At 46.4% G+C, this 22,464-nt stretch overlaps 1 protein-coding gene across 1 annotated transcript; it reads left to right on the top strand.

Annotated features, from left to right (window-relative positions):
- Positions 1-312: 312 nt before the first annotated feature.
- LOC121558766 (insulin receptor substrate 2-like) lies at positions 313-21,320 on the top strand. The gene is made up of 3 exons (XM_045210092.1): positions 313-3,264; positions 3,540-4,045; positions 19,182-21,320. Exons 1-3 carry the CDS (start codon positions 542-544, stop codon positions 19,184-19,186), a joined length of 3,234 nt encoding a protein of 1,077 aa, XP_045066027.1. The 5' UTR covers positions 313-541; the 3' UTR covers positions 19,187-21,320.
- Positions 21,321-22,464: the final 1,144 nt, after the last annotated feature.

Below are 22,464 nucleotides of genomic sequence, written 5' to 3'. Positions count from 1 at the left end.
CCTTCATTTGAACACTTACGCAGTTATTATATCGTTACAATGTAGCGGAAGGAGGCGTTAATTAGCTATTTTGATACATTTAGCCTACATTACAGTGATCTCTGCTGTCCTGTACATGGAAAGAAAAAACTGGCAATATAGGAGGCGGGCTTAAAAGAACGAGAGGGGAGGGATTTGGCTGCTGTGCGTCGGGGCCCGTTTACTAGCTGTTCGTTCATTCCACCAATGAGTCCAATGAGCTGGGCAGAAATGGCTAGATTGACAGGCACGCCTCTTCAAGGTCGCGCCGCCTTTTATGACTGACTTTTATTTCTTCTATTTTTTACTGCAAACCAAATCTGGATGTAAAACGTCACATGTTGTTTTTCTCTCCAGCGCAGACACGGTGGTGTTATTTGGTGCTTAGCTGTTGCGGAAGGCAGACGGGGATACCGGTGTCGGGTAATGGAATAAGTAAAGCGGATTTACACTAGTATTTTCTGTGCTTTGGAAAATAGGACAAAACAACTTCTCTAAAAGTAAGTGAAGGGTGCACATCAGAATGGCGAGTCCTCCAACGAATGGAGGACACTTGTTGTCTAATGTGACCAATAACAGTAATACAATTAAGAAATGTGGATATCTAAAAAAACAGAAGCATGGACACAGACGTTTTTTCGTGTTGAGAGAACCCAGCGAGAGCTTTCCTGCCCGGCTGGAATACTACGAGAGCGAGAAGAAGTGGAAAAATAAGTCTGCTGCTAAAAGGGTGATACTGCTGGACTCCTGTCTTTGCATAAACAAGCGAGCGGACTCCAAGCACAAACACCTAATCGCCTTTTACACCAAGGACGAATACTTTGCAGTGGCAGCCGAAAACGAGCAGGAACAGGAGAGCTGGTTTCGAGTGTTGTCGGATTTGATCAGAGAGGGGAAAGTCTATGACAGCCCCACGTCTAATTCCACTACCTCTCTTTTCAGTTTCGAGGAGGCGAATTACGGTGTGATCACGCTGACAACTGCCTTTTACAAGGAGGTATGGCAAGTGAATTTGAAATCCAGAGGACTGGGTCAAACAAAACATTTGACAGGGGTGTTTAGGCTGTGTTTATCCAGTCGGACTATCAGCTTCGTGAAACTGAACTCGGAGGTTGCGGCTGTCAGTTTACAGCTCATGAATATCCGGAGATGTGGCCACTCCGACAGCTTTTTCTTCATCGAGGTTGGTAGGTCGTCTGTCACTGGTCCCGGCGAGCTCTGGATGCAGGCGGACGACTCTGTGGTTGCGCAAAACATTCACGAGACCGTCCTGGAGGCGATGAAAGCCATGAAAGAGCTGTCAGAATTCAGACCGCGCAGCAAGAGTCAGTCGACTAGCACGAACCCCATTTCTGTGCCCACACGACGCAACTTGAACAATCTGCCCCCAAGTCAGACAGGGTTGTTGAGGAGGTCGAGAACAAATAGCATAGTGGCCACATCCCCAATGAGCAAGTCCTGTCGGATAAGGACAGCCAGTGAGGGGGATGGCAGCATGGTCAGGCCAGTGTCTATGTCAATATCTATGAGCGGGAGCCCCACCAGTCCCCTCTCCAACCGGAACCCCCTGAGCCGGTCCAATACGCTCTCCAGCGGGCGCACCTGCCGGATACTGGAGTCCAGCCTCCAGCACAGCCGCTCCATGCCCGTCTCCAACTCCCCTCCCTCAGTCTGCAGTTCCATCAGCCTCTCCCCCATGAGTGGGACCCTCCCCACCCCTGATGTGGTCCACCGACCCTTCAGCTGCAGTGCCTCTATCTCAGGCTCCCTCAGCGACGCAAGCTTCATACTATGCGATGAGTACAGCTCCAGCCCAGGCGACACCTCCAGGCTCCTACCCCTCACCAGGAGTGACACCCACGACTCCCTCTCCAGCACTCCCCCCTCCCGGGAGGCCAACGACCTGTGTGGCTACATGATTATGGACAAGACGAATGGCCGCCGGGAGGAGGGCCTGGCATCGGAGAAGGCGTACAGGAAGAGGACATATTCCCTCACCACACCACGCCAACAGAGGGTTCCCGCCCAGCTGTCCTCTGCCTCGTTGGATGAGTACACCCTAATGCGGGCTGCCCACCACACCAACAGCGGGCACCACTCCAGGCACAGCTCCATCTCCGCCTCCCCGAAGGTGTCCTACCCCGAAGACTACGGAGATGTGGAGATCGGGTCCCTGATGGAATCCAATGGTAACCTAGGAGGTGACGATGGCTATATGCCTATGATGGCGGGGGTGGCAGCGCCGCCCAGGGGCAACCACAGCAAGGCAGACACTTACATGCCCATGAGCCCCATGTGTGTCTCGGCTCCCAAGCAGATCATCAACCCCTGGGCCCAAAACCAACAGGCCGGGGGCGGCTACCGGACCAACTCTCCCAGCAGCGGAGGCTCCTTGGAGGAAAGCGGCTACATGAGGATGTGGTGCGGCTCCAAGTCATCCATTGAAAGCCCCGACAGCCGCTCAACCTATATGAACATGTCCCCTCGCAACTCCGCCTACACCACCTCGCAGACCCCCCCGGACTACTTCCTGGACCAGCTTCTGGGTGGTGAGCCTTCCATCACACCCATCTACTCCGCAGACTCCCTGCCGCGCCCCACCAAACCCCACAAGGCCTCCAAGGAGGCGGGGGACAATGGTGACCAGTACGTCCTGATGAGCCCCCAGTCGCTAGGTGGGGAGTCAGACGACTACTACTCAGTGATGACCAATGCCCCGCTCAACTCCTCGGTGCCCTCGCCCATCAGACAGAGCCGGGGGACTGAGAGCCTGACAACCCACCGGGGGAGGGTGGGGCGACCCAACCGGCTGTCTCTGGACAGCTTTAGGATCCTGCCCAGCATGAACAAGCACCTCTTGCCTGAGGAACCCAGGAGCCCGGGCGAGTATATCAACATAGACTTCAGTGAGGGCACCAACTACTCCCCGCCGTCAGCATCCAATGAGAGCCAGGAGTCGTCTCTGGGCTCCAGCGGTGGCCAGCGGAGGTCCCCTCTCTCCGACTACATGAACCTGCACCACGTCGTCTCGCACTCACCCAAGGCCGGAGACACCCCTGCCGGACGGTTGGACACGGTCCCTGAGTCATCCCTGTGCCCTTGTCTGGATGGGGAGGGAGTGTACCGTCTCAGATCGAAGAGGGATTCCAAGTGCCCCCAGAGAGGCAAGGATGAGTACACCGAGATGACGTTTGGACTTGGAATGGCCAACATGCCTTCCCAGTTCGTTCCTCAGACCTCATCAAGGTACAGTACACTCAGTACTCTAGCCATAATGTCAGTTGTAATGACGTTATTCAGCAATGTTCTTTGACTAGTTATAGACAAGCATCTCAAGCTATGAATAGGATTTAATAGATTCCCTTGGCATGGCAGGCACTTTATGTGGTGTTTGTAGGTGGACTGAGTTCATGATGAGGATTAAATATTTTCTATATCACATCTTTCTATGGCTGTTTTATAATAGACCGTGTATTGTAATACATATTAACTCTATGTTTATTATCTTCTATTATCTTCAGCCCCAGTGCCAGAGAGAAGAGGCTATCCCTGGGTGAGCAGGGCCTCCCGGGGGGCATGGGGGTGTTCCTCCTTGGCGCCGCCACCCCCGTGGACCCTGACAGGGCCGCCAAGGTGATCCGGGCCGACCCCCATGGGCGCAGGCGGCACAGCTCCGAAACCTTCTCCTCCACGGTTACCGTCACCCCTGTGTTCCCCTCGTTTGCCCATGGGGATGCCAAGCGCCACAGCTCGGTGGAGAACTTGTCGGTGCGGAGCAGCGAGGGCTCGGACGAGGAGTGTGGCAGCCCCATGAGTAGAGAGACCTCTGCAGGCTTCCAGAATGGACTGAACTACATCGCCCTGAACCTGATGGAGAACCGGGACAGGGACCTGGAGGGACCTTGTCGCAAAGACCTGACCACGGTCAGCATTAAGCCGGCCAGCAGCTGCAAGGGAGGCCTCCATGGATTACACGTCGCACCATATGTCTGTTTGGGGTTCAAGGAGGCGGCCACCACTGTCAAAGGTGAGTGATTCTGTTTGTGTGTGTTTAGTAGCTGGCTGGCTTTAGCTGCCCATTTCATGGCTGGTCAGAGTTTGTAAAGGTAGGGTTAGGGTTAAAAGTCTGCAGTGGTCATATACTTATGGCAATGGTGCTGAAAACAACTTTCACTGACTGTCCATACTTTATGGGAAGAAAACATGATGATAATTAAATCAACACATTTTTTGACATAGGAGTAAATCATTTAAATGTTTGTTGACTGGCTGCCTTAGAGACTATACTTTGATTCTATGTTTGGGGTGAAAAACGTGTCCAGCTCTATGGTGAACATGGACATTTAGTTTATGGCTTCACTCATTTATACTGAAGGGTGCTGTCACTGTCCAGAACGATAAGGGGAGAACTGGCATTTATATTGCATGAGAGGAAAATCTGAATGAAGGACTGGCAATGAGTTAAAAATGAATGTTATTTCAGTTAGTATAGTATAGGCCCCCTCCTAGTACTGTCCAGCTTGTTATTCTGCCATGTGTATTGCGATAGACGAGATAATGAAAAACACGTGAGGGGAAAAACATCTTTCGAAATGGACACGTTGAGATTATTTGCTGTGGCGCCCTTGGATTTCGACTGCACAAAATTAGATTGTTCTGTTTACCACCGAAGATGCGTAGGTTGTACATGAATTCAAAACGGGCCTGCAGCGTGACGAATGTTGGACTTTTGAAACCACTGAAGTAAACAAGTGGTGGGTGGGTGCGTAGGCACCATGACACTGCAGGATATAATGTTGCATCGTTGGCGTTATGCGCGTCCTTTTCCAAATATAAATTGCAGCAAAATAGATTTGGGGCACCAGCTGTTTTATAAAACAAGTGAGAAGTGTTTATTCTCTGTGGCATAGTAATTATATTAGAAAAGGCACACGAGCGAATATGGTTGATCGAATTACACACTGAAATTACGCACAGTGCGCAGGCGGACTGTATGCATGAACAGTGAAGAACGAAGGGTCGAAATAATGTCAATATAGATTAATATCGATATAATGGCTGAATCTTGGTTTGTTTACATTAAACCTACATTGATATTCTATTGACAAGCATGTTGATAGCAATTATCATTGCATTACACGTTTAATACATTGCGCAATGGCATCACCTTTAGGCTTGGGCGGTATAACGTATATACCGGGGTATTTGCAAATAGCCACAGGATGGATTTTCAATACTGTTTAAACGATTATTTGAAATTTTGTAATAAATGTGAATATTTGTAGTTACTTTTTTAAAGTAAATACCTGCAGTCAACTTCTGCAATATCTTAGGAGATAAAGAACATTGCATTCTTAAAGCTTATGGCAGTCGCGTGTCACGTGGTGTTTGTTTACAAGCACACAACAACGAGAGACTGGAGCCTTGTGAGTCAATCACTGTTGTGCAGCACGCGCCAGGTGATCTAATTACAGTATGGAATTCACAACTAAATGTTTGCTAGCTAGATATCTTATAACTATTAAGTTAACTGTCTAAAATCTGCTAAATGCTTTGCAGTTGTGCATTTGGTTATTAGCTAGTTAGCTATTTAGCTGAGTGGTTAGCTTCTTCTTCTTCTTCTGCCTGGATACATACACAACAAACTACTGAGGTACCTTATTGCTATTATAAACAGGTTACCAATGTAATTAGAGCAGTAAAAATACATGTTTTGTCATACCCGTGGTATACGGTCTGATATACCATGGCTGTCAGCCAATCAGCATCTAGGACCCAAACTACCCGGTTTATAATGACTGTTAATATACTTCTACTATAATAACAATTTTCACGTTATTCATTCATAAATACTCATCTGCAGAGCTAGTATGCAAATCCTTCAGAGATCTGTTTAGGAAAGTGCTGTGAGAATGCTGTACTCAAAGTAGGGATCCAGCCTAACCAAGCTAGAACATCTTGTCAGTGTTTTTATGACACGTCAGCCCTAGGCAGTTCCTTATGCACTGCCTGTTCCTTCCATGCCTCAGTCAGAAAGGCAGGCAATAAAATGTGATGCAGCCCCAAGCAGCATCACTAAATCATCCAAGGCATGTAGTCCCGTGTAGCTCAGTTGGTAGAGCATGGCGTTTGCTACGCCAGGGTTGTGGGTTCGTTTCCCACGGGGGACCAGTATGAAACCCCCCCCCAAAAAAATTAAGTCGCTATGGATAAGAGCGTCTGCTAAATGACAAAAAAATAAATAATCACAGGTCCAGGTGTCAGTATTCTGGCCCAGAATGGTCCCTGTGGCGGCTATAAACAAAGCAATGTTCCAGTCTCATGGGCAAGGCACACGGATTCACAGTGTTTTGGCAGTCATTCACTCATTGTTCCTTGTAAACATTGAGGTGCAGGAGACTTGTTGACAGGTGAGGTTTTTTAGTTGCCCTCTCCTTGCACTGTTATCAAACACAATGACCCTGTGTGTGTGTGTGTGTGTGTGTGTGTGTGTGTGTGTGTGTATGAGAGAGAGAGAAAGTGTGTGTGACTGTTTCTCTGTGTGTGTGTGTGTGTGTGTGTGTGAGGCCTCATCCATGTGCGTGTCCCTTGGAGGCGGCATCCGCGCCAATGTCTTTCATGAATTTGGCTAGTCCTTAGTCACTCCACAGGTCAGAAAAACAAGTGAGTTTGTTGTTTACTAGACGTCAGGTAATGGCGAGGTGTCACGCTCGGAATTCCTCTCTGTGTTGCAAAGGCTGCTGGGGGAGTCGGGAGGGACGGATCAACTGAACACTATTGTGTTTTTGTTCCCTATTGACCCAGTGAGGGGCCTGAATGGGGTGGTTTTGTGGCCCTTTTATTTTCCTCTGAGGCCCTGGGATGGGGCCCAAAATGGTCAATGGTTACCTGTGTCAAACCTATTAGCTCTGATTTTATTTAAGTGATAATGCCAGAGAAGCCAGTGTTTGGAAGATATATTGGCACGGGTGTTGTTACCGTGCCAATATCAAATAAAATAAAATGTTATTTGTCACATGCGCCGAATACAAAAGGTGTAGACCTTACAGTGAAATGCTTACTTACAAGCCCTTAACCAACAATGCATTTTTAAGAAAGAATACCCCAAAAAATCACACAAAAATACAAAATAAAATAATACGAATTAATAGTAACAAATAATTAAAGAGCAGCAGTAAAAAGAACAATAGCGAGGCAATATAAAGGTGGTACTGGTACCGAGTCAATGTGCAGGGGCACCGGTTAGTCGAGGTAATTGGGGTAATATGTACATGTAGGTAGATTTATTAAAGTGACTATGCATAGATAATAAACAGAGAGTAGCAGCAGTGTAAAAGAGGGGTGGGGGGGCAATGCAAATAGTCTGGGTAGCCATTTGATTAGATGTTCAGGAGTCTTATGGCTTGGGGGTAGAAGCTGTTTAGAAGCCTCCTGGACCTAGACTTGGCACTCCTGTAACGCTTGCCGTGCGGTAGCAGAGAGAAAAGTCTATGACTAGGGTGGCTGGACTCTTTGATCATTTTTGGGGCCTTCCTCTGACACCGCCTGGTATAGAGGTCCTGGATGGCAGGAAGCTTGGCCCCAGTGATGTACTGGGACGTACGCACTACCCTCTGTAGTGCCTTGCGGTCAGAGGCCGAGCAGTTGCCATACTAGGCAGTGCTGCAACCAGTCTGGATGCTCTCGATGGTGCAGCTGTAGAACCTTTTGAGGATCTGAGGACCCATGCCAAATCTTTTCAGTCTTCTTAGGGGGGAATAGGTTTTGTCGTGCCCTCTTCACGACTGTCTTGTTGTGCTTGGACCATGTTAGTTTGTTGGTGATGTGGACACCAAGGAACTTGAAGCTCTCAACCTGCTCCACTACAGCCCCGTCGATGAGAATGGGGGCGTGCTCGGTCCTCTTCTTTTTCCTGTAGTCCACAATCATCTCCTTTGTCTTGATCACATTGAGGGAGAGGTTTTTGTCCTGGCACCACACGGCTAGGTCTCTGACCTCCTCCCTATAGGCTGTCTCGTCGTTGTCGGTGATCAGGCCTACCACTGTTGTGTCATCGCAAACTTAATGATGGTGTTGGAGTCATGCCTGGCCATGCAGTCATGAGTGAACAGGGAATACAGGAGGGGACTGAGCACGCACCCCTGAGGGGCCCCGTGTTCAGGATCAGCGTGGCGGATATGTTGTTACCTACCCTTACCACCTGGGGGTGGCCCGTCAGGAAGTCCAGCATCCAGTTGCAGAGGGAGGTGTCGTTTGTTCTATTGGTTCGGTTTCCAGAGACATGACCCATTCGTTCAGTCTTTTTGTTCTGTATCTGTGGACCCAGTCGTTCGTTCTAAATGTATCCATTGCTGTACAGGCTGGCAACATTCTTATCCCTTGCTTGCTAGCTAGCCAACTACGGCTAACTTAGTCACGTCAAAAAGTGCAGCCAGAATAACAGGAAAATAGCCGCATTTGCATTTGTTTAAGCTGTTTTCTAGTGACATTTATTTGGATACACAATGAGCTAATGAGGCGAGATTTCGCCTGGCATAGAAAATGTGCTCACTCATCAGGACACTGTTGTTCAGAGCTAACCAACAACACAGCTAGCACAATCACTTCAAACTGAAACTGGAAAGACGGCAAACTAGCTGCACTTCGTTTCGTTTTACCTTTTTTCAATTGACATGTCTTTGTATATATCCCAAAGAATTATGCAAGCTAATTCATGATTTCGACTGACTGAGGTTCGCTGCCTGCCTGTCTGTCTCATCCTGACACGTTCATTACTATGGGACAGCTGGAGATCGAATTTGAATATTGAAACAATGTTGCAAATGTCGGAGAGACAGACAGCAAGGTTTATAAAAATCTCTTCTGTTGAAAACTAAATTATATTCTAAAAGAAATGTGAGATAATGTCTAGATGCTTTTTATAGTGGAGATCAAGTTTATAAAGTGCCTGGCTGGGCTGATGAGACAGTGGATTGCGCAGTCAGATGGAACAGAGTAAATAGGCATGTTAAGGTCATAGATTTAGCCGGTGGTAACTTGTGGAATAGACACCGGCTGGAATGCGGTTTTAACCAATCAGCATTCAGGATTAGATCCACCCATTGTATAAATAACAAAATAAGGTATCTGTTTATTGTTGGTCTATCTGTGGTTGATTATTTTTCTTGTTTGTGTGAGTAAGGGCGAGGGTGTGCATACAGTGCCTTCAGAAATTATTAATACCCCTGGAAGTATAAAAAATGTTGTTACAGCCTGATTTTTTTCTCTCACCCATCTACACACAATACTCCATAATAACAAAGTGAAAACATGTTTTTAGACATTTTTGCTAATTTATTGAAAAATGAAATACAGAAATATCTCATTTACGTAGGTATTTACACCCCTGAGTCAATACTTGTTAGAATCACCTTTGGCAGGAATTACAGCTGTGAGTCTTTCTGGGTAGAGCTTTGCACACCTGTATTGTACAATATTAGCAATATTTATTTAATTAAATTTTTTATTTAAATGTGTGTGCTTTTTACCCCTTTTTCTCCCCAATTTCGTGATATCCAATTGGCAGTTAAAGTCTTGTCCCATCGCTGCAACTCCCGTATAGACTCGAGAGGCGAAGGTCGAGAGCCTTGCGTCCTCCGAAACACAACCCCGCCGAGCCGCACTGCTTCTTGACACACTGCTCGCTTAACCCGGAAGCCAGCCGCACCAATGTGTCGGAGGAAACACCGTACAGCTGGCGACTGAAGTCAGCGTGCATGCGCCTGGCCGCCACAAGGAGTCGTTCGAGCGCGATGGGACAAAGACATCCCAGCTGGCCAAACCCTCCCCTAACCCGGACGATGCTCGGACAATTGTGCGCCGCCTCATGGGTCTCCTGGTTCACGGCCGGCTGCGACACAGCCCGGGATCGAACCCGAATCTGTAATGATGCCTCTAGCACTGCGATGCAGTGCCTTAGACCGCTGCGCCCCTCGGGATGCCCCCCATTATTATTTTTAAAATTCTTCAAGCTCTGTCAAGTTGGTTGTTGATCATAACTAGACAGCCATTTTAAATTCTTACCATAGATTCTCAAGACGATTTAAGTCAAAACTGTAACTAGGCCACTCAGGAACATTCAATGTCATCTTGGTAAGTAACTCCAGTGTATATTTGGCCTTGTGTTTTATGTTATTGTCCTGCTGAAAGGTGAATTTGTCTCCCAGTGTCTGTTGGAAAACAGACTGAACCAGGTTTTCCTTTAAGATATTGCCTGTGCTTAGCTCTATTCCGTTTATTTTTACCCTAACAAACTCCCTAGTCCTTGCCGATGAGAAGAATACCCATAACGTTATGGAGCCACCACCATTCTTGAAAATATGAAGCGTGGTACTCTGGGATATGTTGTGTTGTATTTGCCCCAAACATAACGCTTTGTATTCAGGACATAAAGTTAATTTCTTTGCCAGATGTTTTTGCAGTTTTACTTTAAGATGCATATTTTGAAATATTTTGTATTCTGTGCAGGCATCCTTCTTTTCACTCTGTCATTTAGGTTAGTATTGTGGAGTAACTACAATGTTGTTGATCCATCCTCGGTTTTCTCCTATCACAGCCATTAAACTCTGTAACTGTTTTAAGTCACCATTGGCCTCATGGTGAAATCCCTGAGCGGTTTCCTTCCTCTCCGGCAGGTTTGGAGGGGCGCTTGTATCTTTGTAGTGACTGGGTGTTGGAAGCATTGGAAAACCTCCCTGGTCTTTGTGGTTCAATCTATGTTTGAAATTCACTGCTCGACTGAGGGACCTTACAATTATATGTATGTGTGGGGTACAGAGATGAGGTAGTCATTCAAAAATAATGTTAAACACTGTTTTACACAGAGTCCATGCAACTTATTATTTGACTTGTTATGCACATTTTGCCGTAACAAAGAGGTTGAATACTTATTGTCTCAAGACATTTCAGCTTTTCATTTTTTATTAATTTGTAAAAATGTCTAAAAACATAATTCCATTTTGACATTATTGGGTGTAGGCCAGTGACCCAAAATCTCAATTTAATCAATTTTAAATTCAGGCTGTAACACAACAAAATGTGGAAAAAGTTAAGGGGTGTGGATACTTACTGAAGGCACTGTATGTGTGACTACTGCACGCTTCACTTATCAGAAGTAAGACAGGCAGAGAGATGGAGAGAACAAGAGAGAGGGGAGAAGGAGTGGTGGTGGAGGGGGCAGAGCCGGATGCTTTTAAAAGCAACAAGCAAACCCGATCGTGAGGCCCCCAAACAAGGTGTACAGCCTCGGAGGCAAATTGAGCTGATCGGTTGTTTACAGAACAGTTTGTCCGACCAAAACAACCATCACCGATAACGAACTGGAGGGGTCAAAAGGCTCCAAGGTACACTATACAGTATATACAAAAGTATGTGGAGACCCCTTCAAATTAGTGGATTCGGCTATTGCTATTGTTGCTGAACGGTGTATAAAATCGGCCACACAGCCATGCAGTCTCCATAGACAAACAGTGGCATTAGAATGGCCTTACTGAAGAGCTCAGTGACTTTCAACGTGGCACTGTCATAGGATGCCACCTTTCCAACAAGTCAGTTCGTAAAATATATGCCCTGCTAGAGCTGCCCCGGTCAACTGTAAGTGCTGTTATTGTGAAGTGGAAATGTCTAGGAACAACAACATCTCAGCCGTGAAGTGGTAGGACACACAAGCTCACAGAACAGGACCACCGAGTGCTGAAGCACGTAGAGCATAAAAATTGTGTGTCCTCGATTGCAACACTCACTACCGAGTTCCAAACTGCCTCTGGAAGCAACGTCAGCAAGAGAACTGTTCGTTGGGAACTTTATTAAATGGGTTTCCATGGCCAAGCGGCCGCACATAAGCCTAAGATCACCATGCGCAATGCCAAGCGTTGGCTGGAGTAGTGTAAAGCTCGCCGCCATTGGACTCTGGAGCAGTGGAATTGCGTTTTCTGGAGTGATGAATCACACTTCACAATCTGGCAGTCCGACGGACAAATCTGGGTTTGGCGGATGCCAGGAGAACGCTACCTGCCCGAAAGCGTATTGCCAACTGTAAAGTTTGGTGGAGGAGGAATAATGGTCTGGGGCTGTTTTTCATGGTTTGAGCTAGGCCCCCTTTGTTCCAGTGAAGGGAAACCTTAACGCTACACCATACAATGACATTCTAGACAATTCTGTGCTTCCTACTTTGTTGCAACAGTTTGGGGAAGGCCCTTTCCTGTTTCAGCATGACAATGCCCCCGTGCACAAAGCGAGGTCCATACAGAAATGGTTTGTCGAGATCGTTGTGGAAGAACTTGCCTGCACAGAGCCCTGACCTCAACCCCATCGAACACCTTTGGGATGAATTGGAACGCCGACTGCGAGCCAGGCCTAATTGCCCGACCTCACTAATTCTCTTGTGGCTGAATGGAAGTCCCCGCAAAAATGTTCCAACATCTAGTGGAAAGCCTTCTCAGAAGAGTGGAGGCTGTTCTAGCAGCAAAGGGGGGACCAACTCCATATTAATGGCCATGATTTTGGAATGAGATGTTCGACGAGAAGGTGTCCACATTTTCGGTGACTTCTCGCTAGTCAGAGGCCTAATACAGTGTTTATGAAGTGTAATACAGTGTTTATCATTCAACTTCAAAGCCACACAATGAATGAGTGGGAGGAGAGGGAAAGAGACATGGCGGTTTTGCTAGGTACAAAGTACCAAGCCAGCTCCAGCCCCAGCCATCCCAGGTATTTAGTGCCTCCCCGGCACCATGTGCGTCCGCCTGGAATGCCACCACGGAGTTGTTTTCAGACAAACTCCCAAACTCCGTCTTCTCTCTCCGTCACTGTCAATCAGTCAAAGGATTTGGGACTTGGCAGTGACATTGTTGACAGACAGATGTTTTGCGTGATTATCTAGACGAAACTATTACAGACTACAAAGGGAAGCACAGCCGCGAGCTGCCCAGTGACACGAGCCTACCAAATGAGCTAAATCACTTCTATGCTCACTTCGAGGCAAGCAACACTGAAGCATGCATGAGAGCATCAGCTGTTCCGGATGACTATGTGATCACGCTCTCTGTAGCCGATATGAGTAAGACTTTTAAGCAGGCCAGACGGATTACCAGGACACGTACTCCGAGCATGCGCTGACCAACTGGCAAGTGTCTTCACTGACATTTTCAACATGTCCCTAACTGAGTCTGTAATACCAACATGTTTCAAGCGGACCACCATAGTCCCTGTGCCCAAGAACACTAAGATCACCTGCCTAAATGACTACCGACCCGTAGCACTCATGTCTGTAGCCATGAAGTGCTTTGAAAGGCTGGTCATGGCTCACATCAACACCATTATCCCAGAAACCCTAGACCCACTCCAATTTGCATACAGATCCACAGATGATGCAATCTCTATTGCACTCCACGCTGCCCTTTCCCACCTGGAAGAGAGGAACACCTACGTGAGAATGCTATTCATTGACTACAGCTCAACGTTCAACACCATAGTGCCCTCAAAGCTCATTACTAAGCTAAGGACCCTGGGACTAAACACCTCCCTCTGCAACTGGATCTTGGACTTCCTGACGGGCCGTCCCCAGGTGGTAAGGGTAGGTAACAGCACATCTGCCACGCTGATCCTCAGTCCCCTCCTGCACTCCCTGTTCACCCATGACTGGATGGCCAGGCACGACTCCAACACCATCATTAAGTTTGCAGACGACACAACAGTGGAAGGCCTGATCACCGACAATGATGAGACAGCCTATAGGGAGGAGGTCAGAGACCTGGCCTTGTGGTGCCAGGATAACAACCTCTCCCTCAATGTGATCAAGACAAAGGAGATGATTGTGGACGACAGGTGAAAAAAGAGGACTGAGCACGCCCCCAATCTCATCGACGTGCTGTAGTGGAACAGGTTTAGAGCTTCAGGTTCCTTGGTGTCCACATCACCAACAAACTATCATGGTTCAAACACACCAAGACAGTCGTGAAGAGTGCACGACAAAGTCTATTCCCCCTCAGGAGACTGAAAAGATTTGGCATGGGTCCTCAGATCCTCAAAAAGTTCTACAGCTGCACCATCGAGAGCATCCAGACTGGTTGCAGCACTGCCTAGTATGGCAACTGCTCGGCCTCTGACCGCAAGGCACTACAGAGGGTAGTGCGTACGTCCCAGTACATCACTGGGGCCAAGCTTCCTGCCATCCAGGACCTCTATACCAGGCGGTGTCAGAGGAAGGCCCTAAAAATTGTCAAAGACTCCAGCCACCCTAGTCATAGACTTTTCTCTCTGCTACCGCAAGTGCAAGCGGTACCATAGCGCCAAGTCTAGGTCCAAAAGGCTTCTTAACAGCTTCTACCCCCAAGCCATAAGACTCCTGAACAGCTAGTCATGGCTACCCAGACTATTTGCATTGTCCCCCCACCCCACCCTACCCCCTCTTTTACGCTGCTGCTACTCTCTGTTTATTATCTATGCATAGTGACTTTAACTCTACCCACGTGTACATATTAACTCAATTTCCTCGACTAAGCTGTGCCCCCGCACATTGACTCTGTACCGGTACCCACTGTATATAGACTCCCTACCTTTTAAATTTTTTTTACTACTGCTCTTAAACATTTTTTTTTCTCAAAACGTCATTGTTGGTTAAGGGCTTGTAAGTAAGCATTTCACTGCAAGCTCTACAGCTGTTGTATTCAGTGCATGTGGCAAATAAAATTGGATTTAATTTGATTTGAAAGTTGGTTGCATAAATAGAGGTCACAGGGATGGTCACTGTGTTTGTTTACTTTCTGCCTCATCAGCAGGCCAGGGCACTTGGGCACCAACTCTGTTTACATCTCAGAGTGTGCTAATGCTAACCCTATCACAATTACCTGAGTGTGCTAACGTGAGCTAACCCACTTTACCTCCATAACTTGCTACATTTGAACACACTGTATATATATTTTCTGTTGTATTTTTGACTTTATGTTTTGTTTTACCCCATATGTAACTCTGTTGTTGTTTTTATCGCACTGCTTTGCTTTATCTTGGCCAGGTCGCAGTTGTAAATGAGAACTTGTTCTCAACTGGCTTACCTGGTTAAATAAAGGTGAAATAAATTAAAATAAAAACCCCAACCATCCCCATGACCTGAGGCAGGCAGAGGCTAGGTTTAGGGACGTCTCTGTCTCTTCCTCTCTGGGGGCTAATAGCCTTTTATCTGATCAGGTCTGTCTTCTTGTTTTTCATCCTCTCTCTCATTTGACATCACTCTCAGTGATTTGACGTCAGGTGTTTTGCCCTAATGGCCGGCAGCAGCGAGGGTAAACACCCAGAGTGTTTTTTTTTGCGGCCACACACACACTCGGCCCTCCTTGAGAGGGGATTGAGAGATCCTATGAGCGGCGCCCGGTGAAAACGGCAAACTCTTCTTGAGTGGTGGCAGATGGCTCTGCATCCGGGAGAAGGGGGGGTAATGCACCTGCCGTGCACCACTATCTTCCCCTCAACCCCCACCTTTGCCCCCTCCTCCACCCCCACTACCTACACCTCATTACCGATGGACCACGAGCATGTAGCACAGACGTGTCTGTGTCCCAAATTGCACCCTATATGATACACTACTTTTTACCAGAGTGCAATGGGCCCTGGTCAAAAGAAGTGCACTACATAGAGAATAGGGTGCCATTTGGGACGTAGTCACGAGCAGCCGTCACTGGTGAGCACTGAACAGTGTCTTGCACGCCAGTCAAGGCAGGCTAGCACCACCCACAACTATACACTAATGACTGCACACCATCTGCTGCCTCTGCTGCTGCTGCAGGAGCAGCCCAGGGGCTAGTCTAATGTCCATCATCAACCCAGGGAGAGGGGAGGGGGACAGGGATGGGGGGAGAGAGGTGGGGGGGTGAAGCAATAGCCAGTAGCTCACACTCTAGCACAGCTCTCTCATATATCCATCCTGTCCGTGACTGTGAATCCGAGCCGCAATTGTTCTTTATCTCCAGAGTGCGTGTTGAATCGGATGTGATCAAAGATCATCATCGTCAGCATTTGTCAGTGCTGCTTTCGGTTTAGAACACGCAAATGCAGTAGAATAGTGGAACATCACGCACGTAGCAGGCACGCCAGATGCAGATTATTTTAGCTCTGGGCCAGGTCCAGTGTGTGTGTGACGTGTTTTGTTTGTTCTTAGAAGAGCTGATCTGGTTTCACATGCATAACACACACTCTTCCCCTCCCCTCCCCACCCCACCACTTTTTATTTTTCTCTCGCTCCGAGATCAGAAGTCAGGGAGCATGCTCAAGAAGATGAGATTATAGAGAAGAGAATATTAGAGGCAGTTCGACCCTCCCTCTCTTCGCTTGTTTTCTCTTTCTCTCTCTGCTCCCGCTCTTTTCCGCTAGCCTATTTTCTCTCTTACTTTCCCGCTCTTTTCCTGTTCTCCCTTTCCTCTTTTGATGTAATTTTTTCTCCTTTTCTTGTAGTTCTTTTTTTTTTGCTTACTCCCTGCTACCGCTCTTTTCATGCTTGTCTCTCACTCACTCTGTTTAGTAGCACACACACAAACATCCCTCCCCCCTCCCAACACACGCACTGCTGTGTCAGAGTTTCCAGTGGGGTGGCGTTGCAGTGCAGACGCTGTGACACGGTGAATAAACTAGGCCGGGATGTTCCCGGCTCCAGATAACCCACGCGGCAGGCGTCGCCAGGCAGCGCTCCCCTATATTTAGCCTCAGCAGCAGCAGCCAGGGTTAGAGTTAGAGATGAGATTCCACACTGTGTGTGGCTGGGGATTAGACACTGCCGCCGTGTCCAGGTTGCTCGTTATGGAGGTGGGATGAAAGGGTGTGTGCATACACACTCTCAATCTCTGTCTGTCTCTCTCTCTCTGCCTTAGACTCACGTAAACACACACCATCTTCCTAAACCATTCACAAATTTGCTTCAGTTGTTAGCTGCTCTGCAGTTCAGTTTCGGCATTGTAAACTGCCGAAGTCCACCATAGTGGCACGTGTATTATATGTGAATAAGCAGTCTATAGGGTGTACAATCACTGGACAGCAACATATCAGAGCCTTTGCAGTGAGGTACAAGGGCATCTGCCTCTGCCACAACCCCAACCGTGCCCTCTGTAATCAGGTTTGCAGGGCCACTCTGCTCTCCTGCTCTGCTCTCTAAGCCCCCACCACCATCACCGCTGGCTGGGCCCATTACTGGAAGACCCAGATGGCATAGAGGAGCTCCACAGCTGGAGGTGCTTTATCCCCCTACTGCAGTACTCCTAACCCCCATCCTCCCTCCTCAGCCCCTACAAAGCTGCTGCTGCTTGCTTGGCGTGATACCGTCCCAAACGCATCGCCCCGCTGAGCTAGCGACAACGACGTGTGTGTCCATTCTTTTTCAGGGAAGGGGGGAGATGGAATGAGAGAGCAATTCACTTCAGCTCATCTCACATGCGATGAGGTATGGGTGTGTCATGTGTGCACTGTTTTGCTCATTTAATCTTTTCCTCTCCTCTCTCTTCCCCCGTGATAGTGGAAGCAGTGACCCGAAGTGACATGGCGTTTTCCCTCTCTCTCTCTCTCTCTCTCTCTCCTCCCCCTCTCTACCCTGGCTAAATATAGTAAATAGGAGATAAATAAGTAATGAGGATGTTAACTAGACATGTTGCCTTGCTAAACGTCAGTCCCCTTAGTACCTACACTATACCCCCTTAGTGAGACCAGCCCAGAACCTCACCTCCCTGCCTCAGAGGGCACTGATCTGCACTGCGCTTCGGTCGTTATAGTCTCAATTCTCCACTCTCCGTGATGCGACTCGATCCCCCTCTCGAGATTATGTAATTATTGCCGCTAAAGACAACCCCCAGGGTGGCTAGGCAAAAGCCAATGCTCACAGAGGCTAGCGAGGCTAACATATCTCCCCTCTGCATGTAATTGCAATAGGATTATGGCAGAGGGATTAGGCCATCTGGCTAACAGTCAGGACTGTGGTTGGTCATGGAGCCACTAGAAGGCGTGTGGTCTGGTGGCCAAGGCCCTTTATGGTTTAGCTAGCCTTAGAACACCCTGTCTTCTATGTCTGAGACCTATTTGAATTGAAAGGTAGCTGAATTCTATAGTTGTTGGTCAGTATGCGTATGCAAATGTGTTTATCTTCTGAGTGGAGAGAGGACATTTGGCTCTGTGTCTGACAGTGATGTGTGTTTTCATTGTGGCGTGTTGTTGTTTTTCCCATCAAGCGTACCTAGGAGGGATAGAGCCTCCACAGGGACAATACGTCTGAGTACTCTGTGTACTATGGTTGAGAACTGGAGCAGTTGGTGTGTGTGTGTGTCTGTGTCTGTGTCTGTGTCTGTGTGTGTGTGTGTGTGTGTGTGTGTGTGTGTGTGTGTGTGTGTGTGTGTGTGTGTGTGTGTGTGTGTGTGTGTGTGTGTGTGTGTGTGTGTGTGTGTGTGTGTGTGTGTGTGTGTGTGTGTGTGTGTGTGTGTGTGTGTGTGTGTGTGTGTGTGTGTGTGTGAGAGAGAGAGAGAGTCTAGCTTTTTTCCGACAGCTACATATGTAGGATCTTCATTTGAGCCAGTTTGCTACAGCAGGAGAATTATCCTGCAGCAACAGGAAATGTGGATTATAATTAATGGAAATGTTTTGTAGGGCTTGATACATTTCTTTGTTAGGGCCCTGACCCAGAGTCTGACATTTTAAAGTGGAAATTACAAACTTTAGAAGCCTTCTTAAACCTTGAATACAGTACAAGTTTGCATTTCCTGCCATGCAGGAAAATTCTCAGCAACAAAAGACTGATCAAATTAAGATCCTACATCTATAATTCGGAGTGTGTTGTTGTGACACACAAACAGGCTCAAAACTTTATTCTCTCCAACGATGGAATGAATGGTAACAGGAGGCTGTTTTACATATATATCTCTCTCCCAATGTTAGATACCAGCGTGGGTTTTTTGGTCTATAAGAGTTGTTTGTGGTAGCAGTGGAAACTAAGAACCCTAACTTGAGGTAGCTTGACTAACTAATCATAGGAAATCTACGAGATTTCTAAGCTAATTGCAGTTGGTACTGACTCAAAGCTCTATATGATACTTAACATGCTCTTCTCTCTTTCTCTCTCTCTTTCTTTCATTCTTTCTCTTTCTCCCCCCTCCCCCCAGACTGAACAGGACAGTGGACGATCCAAGCCCTCCTCATCCTTGCTCTGAGGTGGACAGTCATACATTGGGGTTGCCGTGACAACCTGCTGCTGTAAATGAACTCTGACAACCTGCTGCTGTAAATGAACTTGAGAAGTCAGGCTGTGCCTCATGTGACCCCACCAACACCTCCCAACACCCCCACCATGACTCTCCCTCACCCATGGACGGGAATCCTAACACTGGTGCTGTCCTAGAGACTGTACTAAAAAGGAGACTGGGCCAGAGGCTCCTGTATGTGGGGGGCCTCTGTATGTGTCTAGAGGCTATATTTCTGGCTCTGTTTATTTGTTTTGAATTTTCCCTCTGGTTTTAGGTTTTGGCTCGTGGACTGTGAGTAGCCTGTCTGTTGACCCACAAGACAGGACATGTAAAGCAAACCCTGGTAAGGCACAGTACGTGTACTTACACCCTCCTCAAAAGATGAGTCAACAACCCCCCCCACCCCCCCACACACACAGTACGCAGATATTATTTATTTGCTTACGTGAGTATGGATGGGTCGAAGTTTGTGTCTGTGTGTGTAAAAACAGAGACACCATGATCGTTTCAGTAACACATTCACTAACAAACCATTTAAAATAATCCAATCCCTACCTCAGAAAGAGCAAGGCCGCATACTGAGTAATATATAGATATATTTAGATTGTATTTATTTTGGAATGTTTCATAAATACCAACCCAAAGCCTTACTCTCTCTACTGTGGTTGTATTTGTACGGCACAACAAAGAAAATCTGATTTATTCTACTGATATTAAAGTATTTTCTTAATTCTAATTTATTTCATTTTAGTATGCTAACTTTATCATGCTATATGATATTGTGAGGATAATAATATGATACAATTTCAGAGGATTTATTACTAGTTCCAGTTATGAGGTGAGAAATGCATACATTAATGTAGGAAGAACGCAAATATGTTGGTCTGTGTACACATAAGAGATACATGGAATTTTACTTCCTAGTAGTAGTCAGAACCTCAACTAACCCAGGCATTTACTGTATATGCAATACATTACCCATAATCCCTAGCTGTAACCTGATTACATGGTAGAACATCTCGATGATATAGTTATGGGGGTAGAACCACAAGATTTTGGGTTCATGGGGATTGCCACCGTCACTGCTGCTGTAAGCACGAGGAGTACCTAGTGCCAGGGTCCTGTTCATTAGGCACCAAACGGAAGAAAATGGACTGAAACAAGGAGGGACTACTTGGATTTAAACCTTTGGTGCCCTAATGAACACTACCCAGTTTTCACACCTATTTCTCACAACTCGTTAGATTGTAACACACTAGAGACACATCTGAATGTAGTAGAGCACTCAGTGTAGTAGAAAACGACCATTGAAAATTAAGTGGGAGGGAAGGGGGAGACATTATCAAACGGTATTATTTAGTATGTACTACACTTATGAAATATTTTCTCTGCAAAGGCCTTTTTGTGTAGATTATGTACATAAGATTTTAACTGAAATAGGCTGTCTATTTTGAAGAGAAACTTAGTCATGTTGCAATGAAATTACTAAACAATGTAAGGAAAATATTTTTGAAAACAAGATATGTTTTTGGATTGTAATGTATGCTTTTACTCCCTCACAGTTAATTGTGAATACGTCTATAATTTTTAAAAAGAGAAATACCTTCAGTATATTTTGTTATCTTTGCCTTGTCGATAACACTTTACCCATATGGCATATGCAATAGTGAAATACATTAACTTAGTTTACAAAGTGGAACCAAATGTACACATTGTGTTGATATATTTTTGAAGAAAGGAAACTATTTTGCTCTTTGTATATTTCTTTCTGCCAACTTTTGATGCTTTTTTTGTCACTGGAAACTTATAGTATATATATTCAACAGTGCTCTCACTTTTAGTGTATATCTACGGTTTCTTACTCGAGATCATTGAAATGAGAACTATACTGAGAGGGCACAGATTGAACATGTTGTCTTCCATTGTACATACTTCATAAAAACTGTTTATTGTGATGCTCTAAAGAGATGATAATTTAATTATAAGTAGTTCAGTATTGCTATCGTTTGTATTGATTATGGATAGCAACAGGCAATAATAAATAACTATTTAAAGAGATATACATCTCTCTCTCATACAACACACAGGATTGTAAACACCCCCCCCCACACACACACACACACACACTCTCATTTACAAATTTTTCTTCCACGTGGGTAATTCAGTTCACATGTTTGTGCCAGTCTATATATAGAGCGAACCCTCTTTGGCTTTGAGGACAATCGCTATTGTGAGCACGCCGCGCGACTACAGTACCTATCCCAATTACCTCTGCTTTGTTTTTCAGGGAAGGGAGAGGTTACAGAACGAAAGAGAAAACAACCCTGTCTCAAAGGGTGACATGGCAAAATATACATAATGAAAACAAAGCATGAATAAAAGGAGATAGAGAAAAGGGCTACATCCCAAATGGCACCTTATGCCCTTTTTATAGTGCACTACTTCTACCATAGGGCTCAGGTCAAAAGTAGTGCTCTCCAAAGTGTTGCTTTCAGATTAATGCATGCCAGAGCTAACATAAAAAGGCTTTATCAGCCATATTGTTGAGTTAATAAATGTAATAGATTATAAAATATACATAGTCAAAGAATTTATACTGTACATCAGTGGAGGCTGCTGAGGAGGACGGCTCATAATAATGGCTGGAACGGAGCTAATGGAATGGCATCAAACATGGATACCATTCCACTGATTCCGCACCAGCCATTACCACGAGCCCATCCTCCCCAATTAAGGTGCCACCGACAACCTGTGCTGTACATTCTGCATTGCTGGCATTCTTCTCTGATCATACTAGGAGGAAAATGAATACAGTCAGTATCACCAACTAACAAGTTTTTTTTTTGTCTCAAACGGCACCCTATTTCCTATGTAGTGTACTACTTTTGACCAAGGCCCATAGGGCTCTGGTCAAAAGTAGTGCACTATGTAGGAAATAGGGTGGCATTTGGGACTCAGAAGTGGACAAAGCTGTGGACAAACTCATGACATGGGTTGAAAGAGAAAGGAAAAGAGAGAACCAACGCTCCCATCAGGATATTCCAGGCTTCTGCGAATTGCTGCCTTTTCCTGCTGCTTGCAAACATTTCTCCTTTTAGAGGAAGACCATAGGAAGCTTATATTCAGCAAATAACTTCCTTCCTGATTAGTGTCGACACAGGGCTTAATAGGACAGCCAGAGAGGGTCAAGAGGGTTCTCTCT

This window comes from Coregonus clupeaformis, chromosome 33 (assembly GCF_020615455.1).
Source record: "Coregonus clupeaformis isolate EN_2021a chromosome 33, ASM2061545v1, whole genome shotgun sequence".
In the NCBI taxonomy this organism is placed as follows: Eukaryota; Metazoa; Chordata; class Actinopteri; order Salmoniformes; family Salmonidae; genus Coregonus; species Coregonus clupeaformis.
The sequence above is the reverse complement of the archived record's forward strand: the minus strand, read 5'-3'. Positions and strand labels throughout refer to the sequence as shown.

What these genes read in the sequence shown, in the direction of transcription:
- LOC121558766 (XM_045210092.1), top strand. Translation starts at nt 542, where the DNA reads ATGGCGAGTCCTCCAACGAATGGAGGACACTTGTTGTCTAATGTGACC. An exon ending in GTTCCTCAGACCTCATCAAG is followed by an intron (nt 3,265 to 3,539) that starts GTACAGTACACT and finishes TATTATCTTCAG; the next exon opens with CCCCAGTGCCAGAGAGAAGA.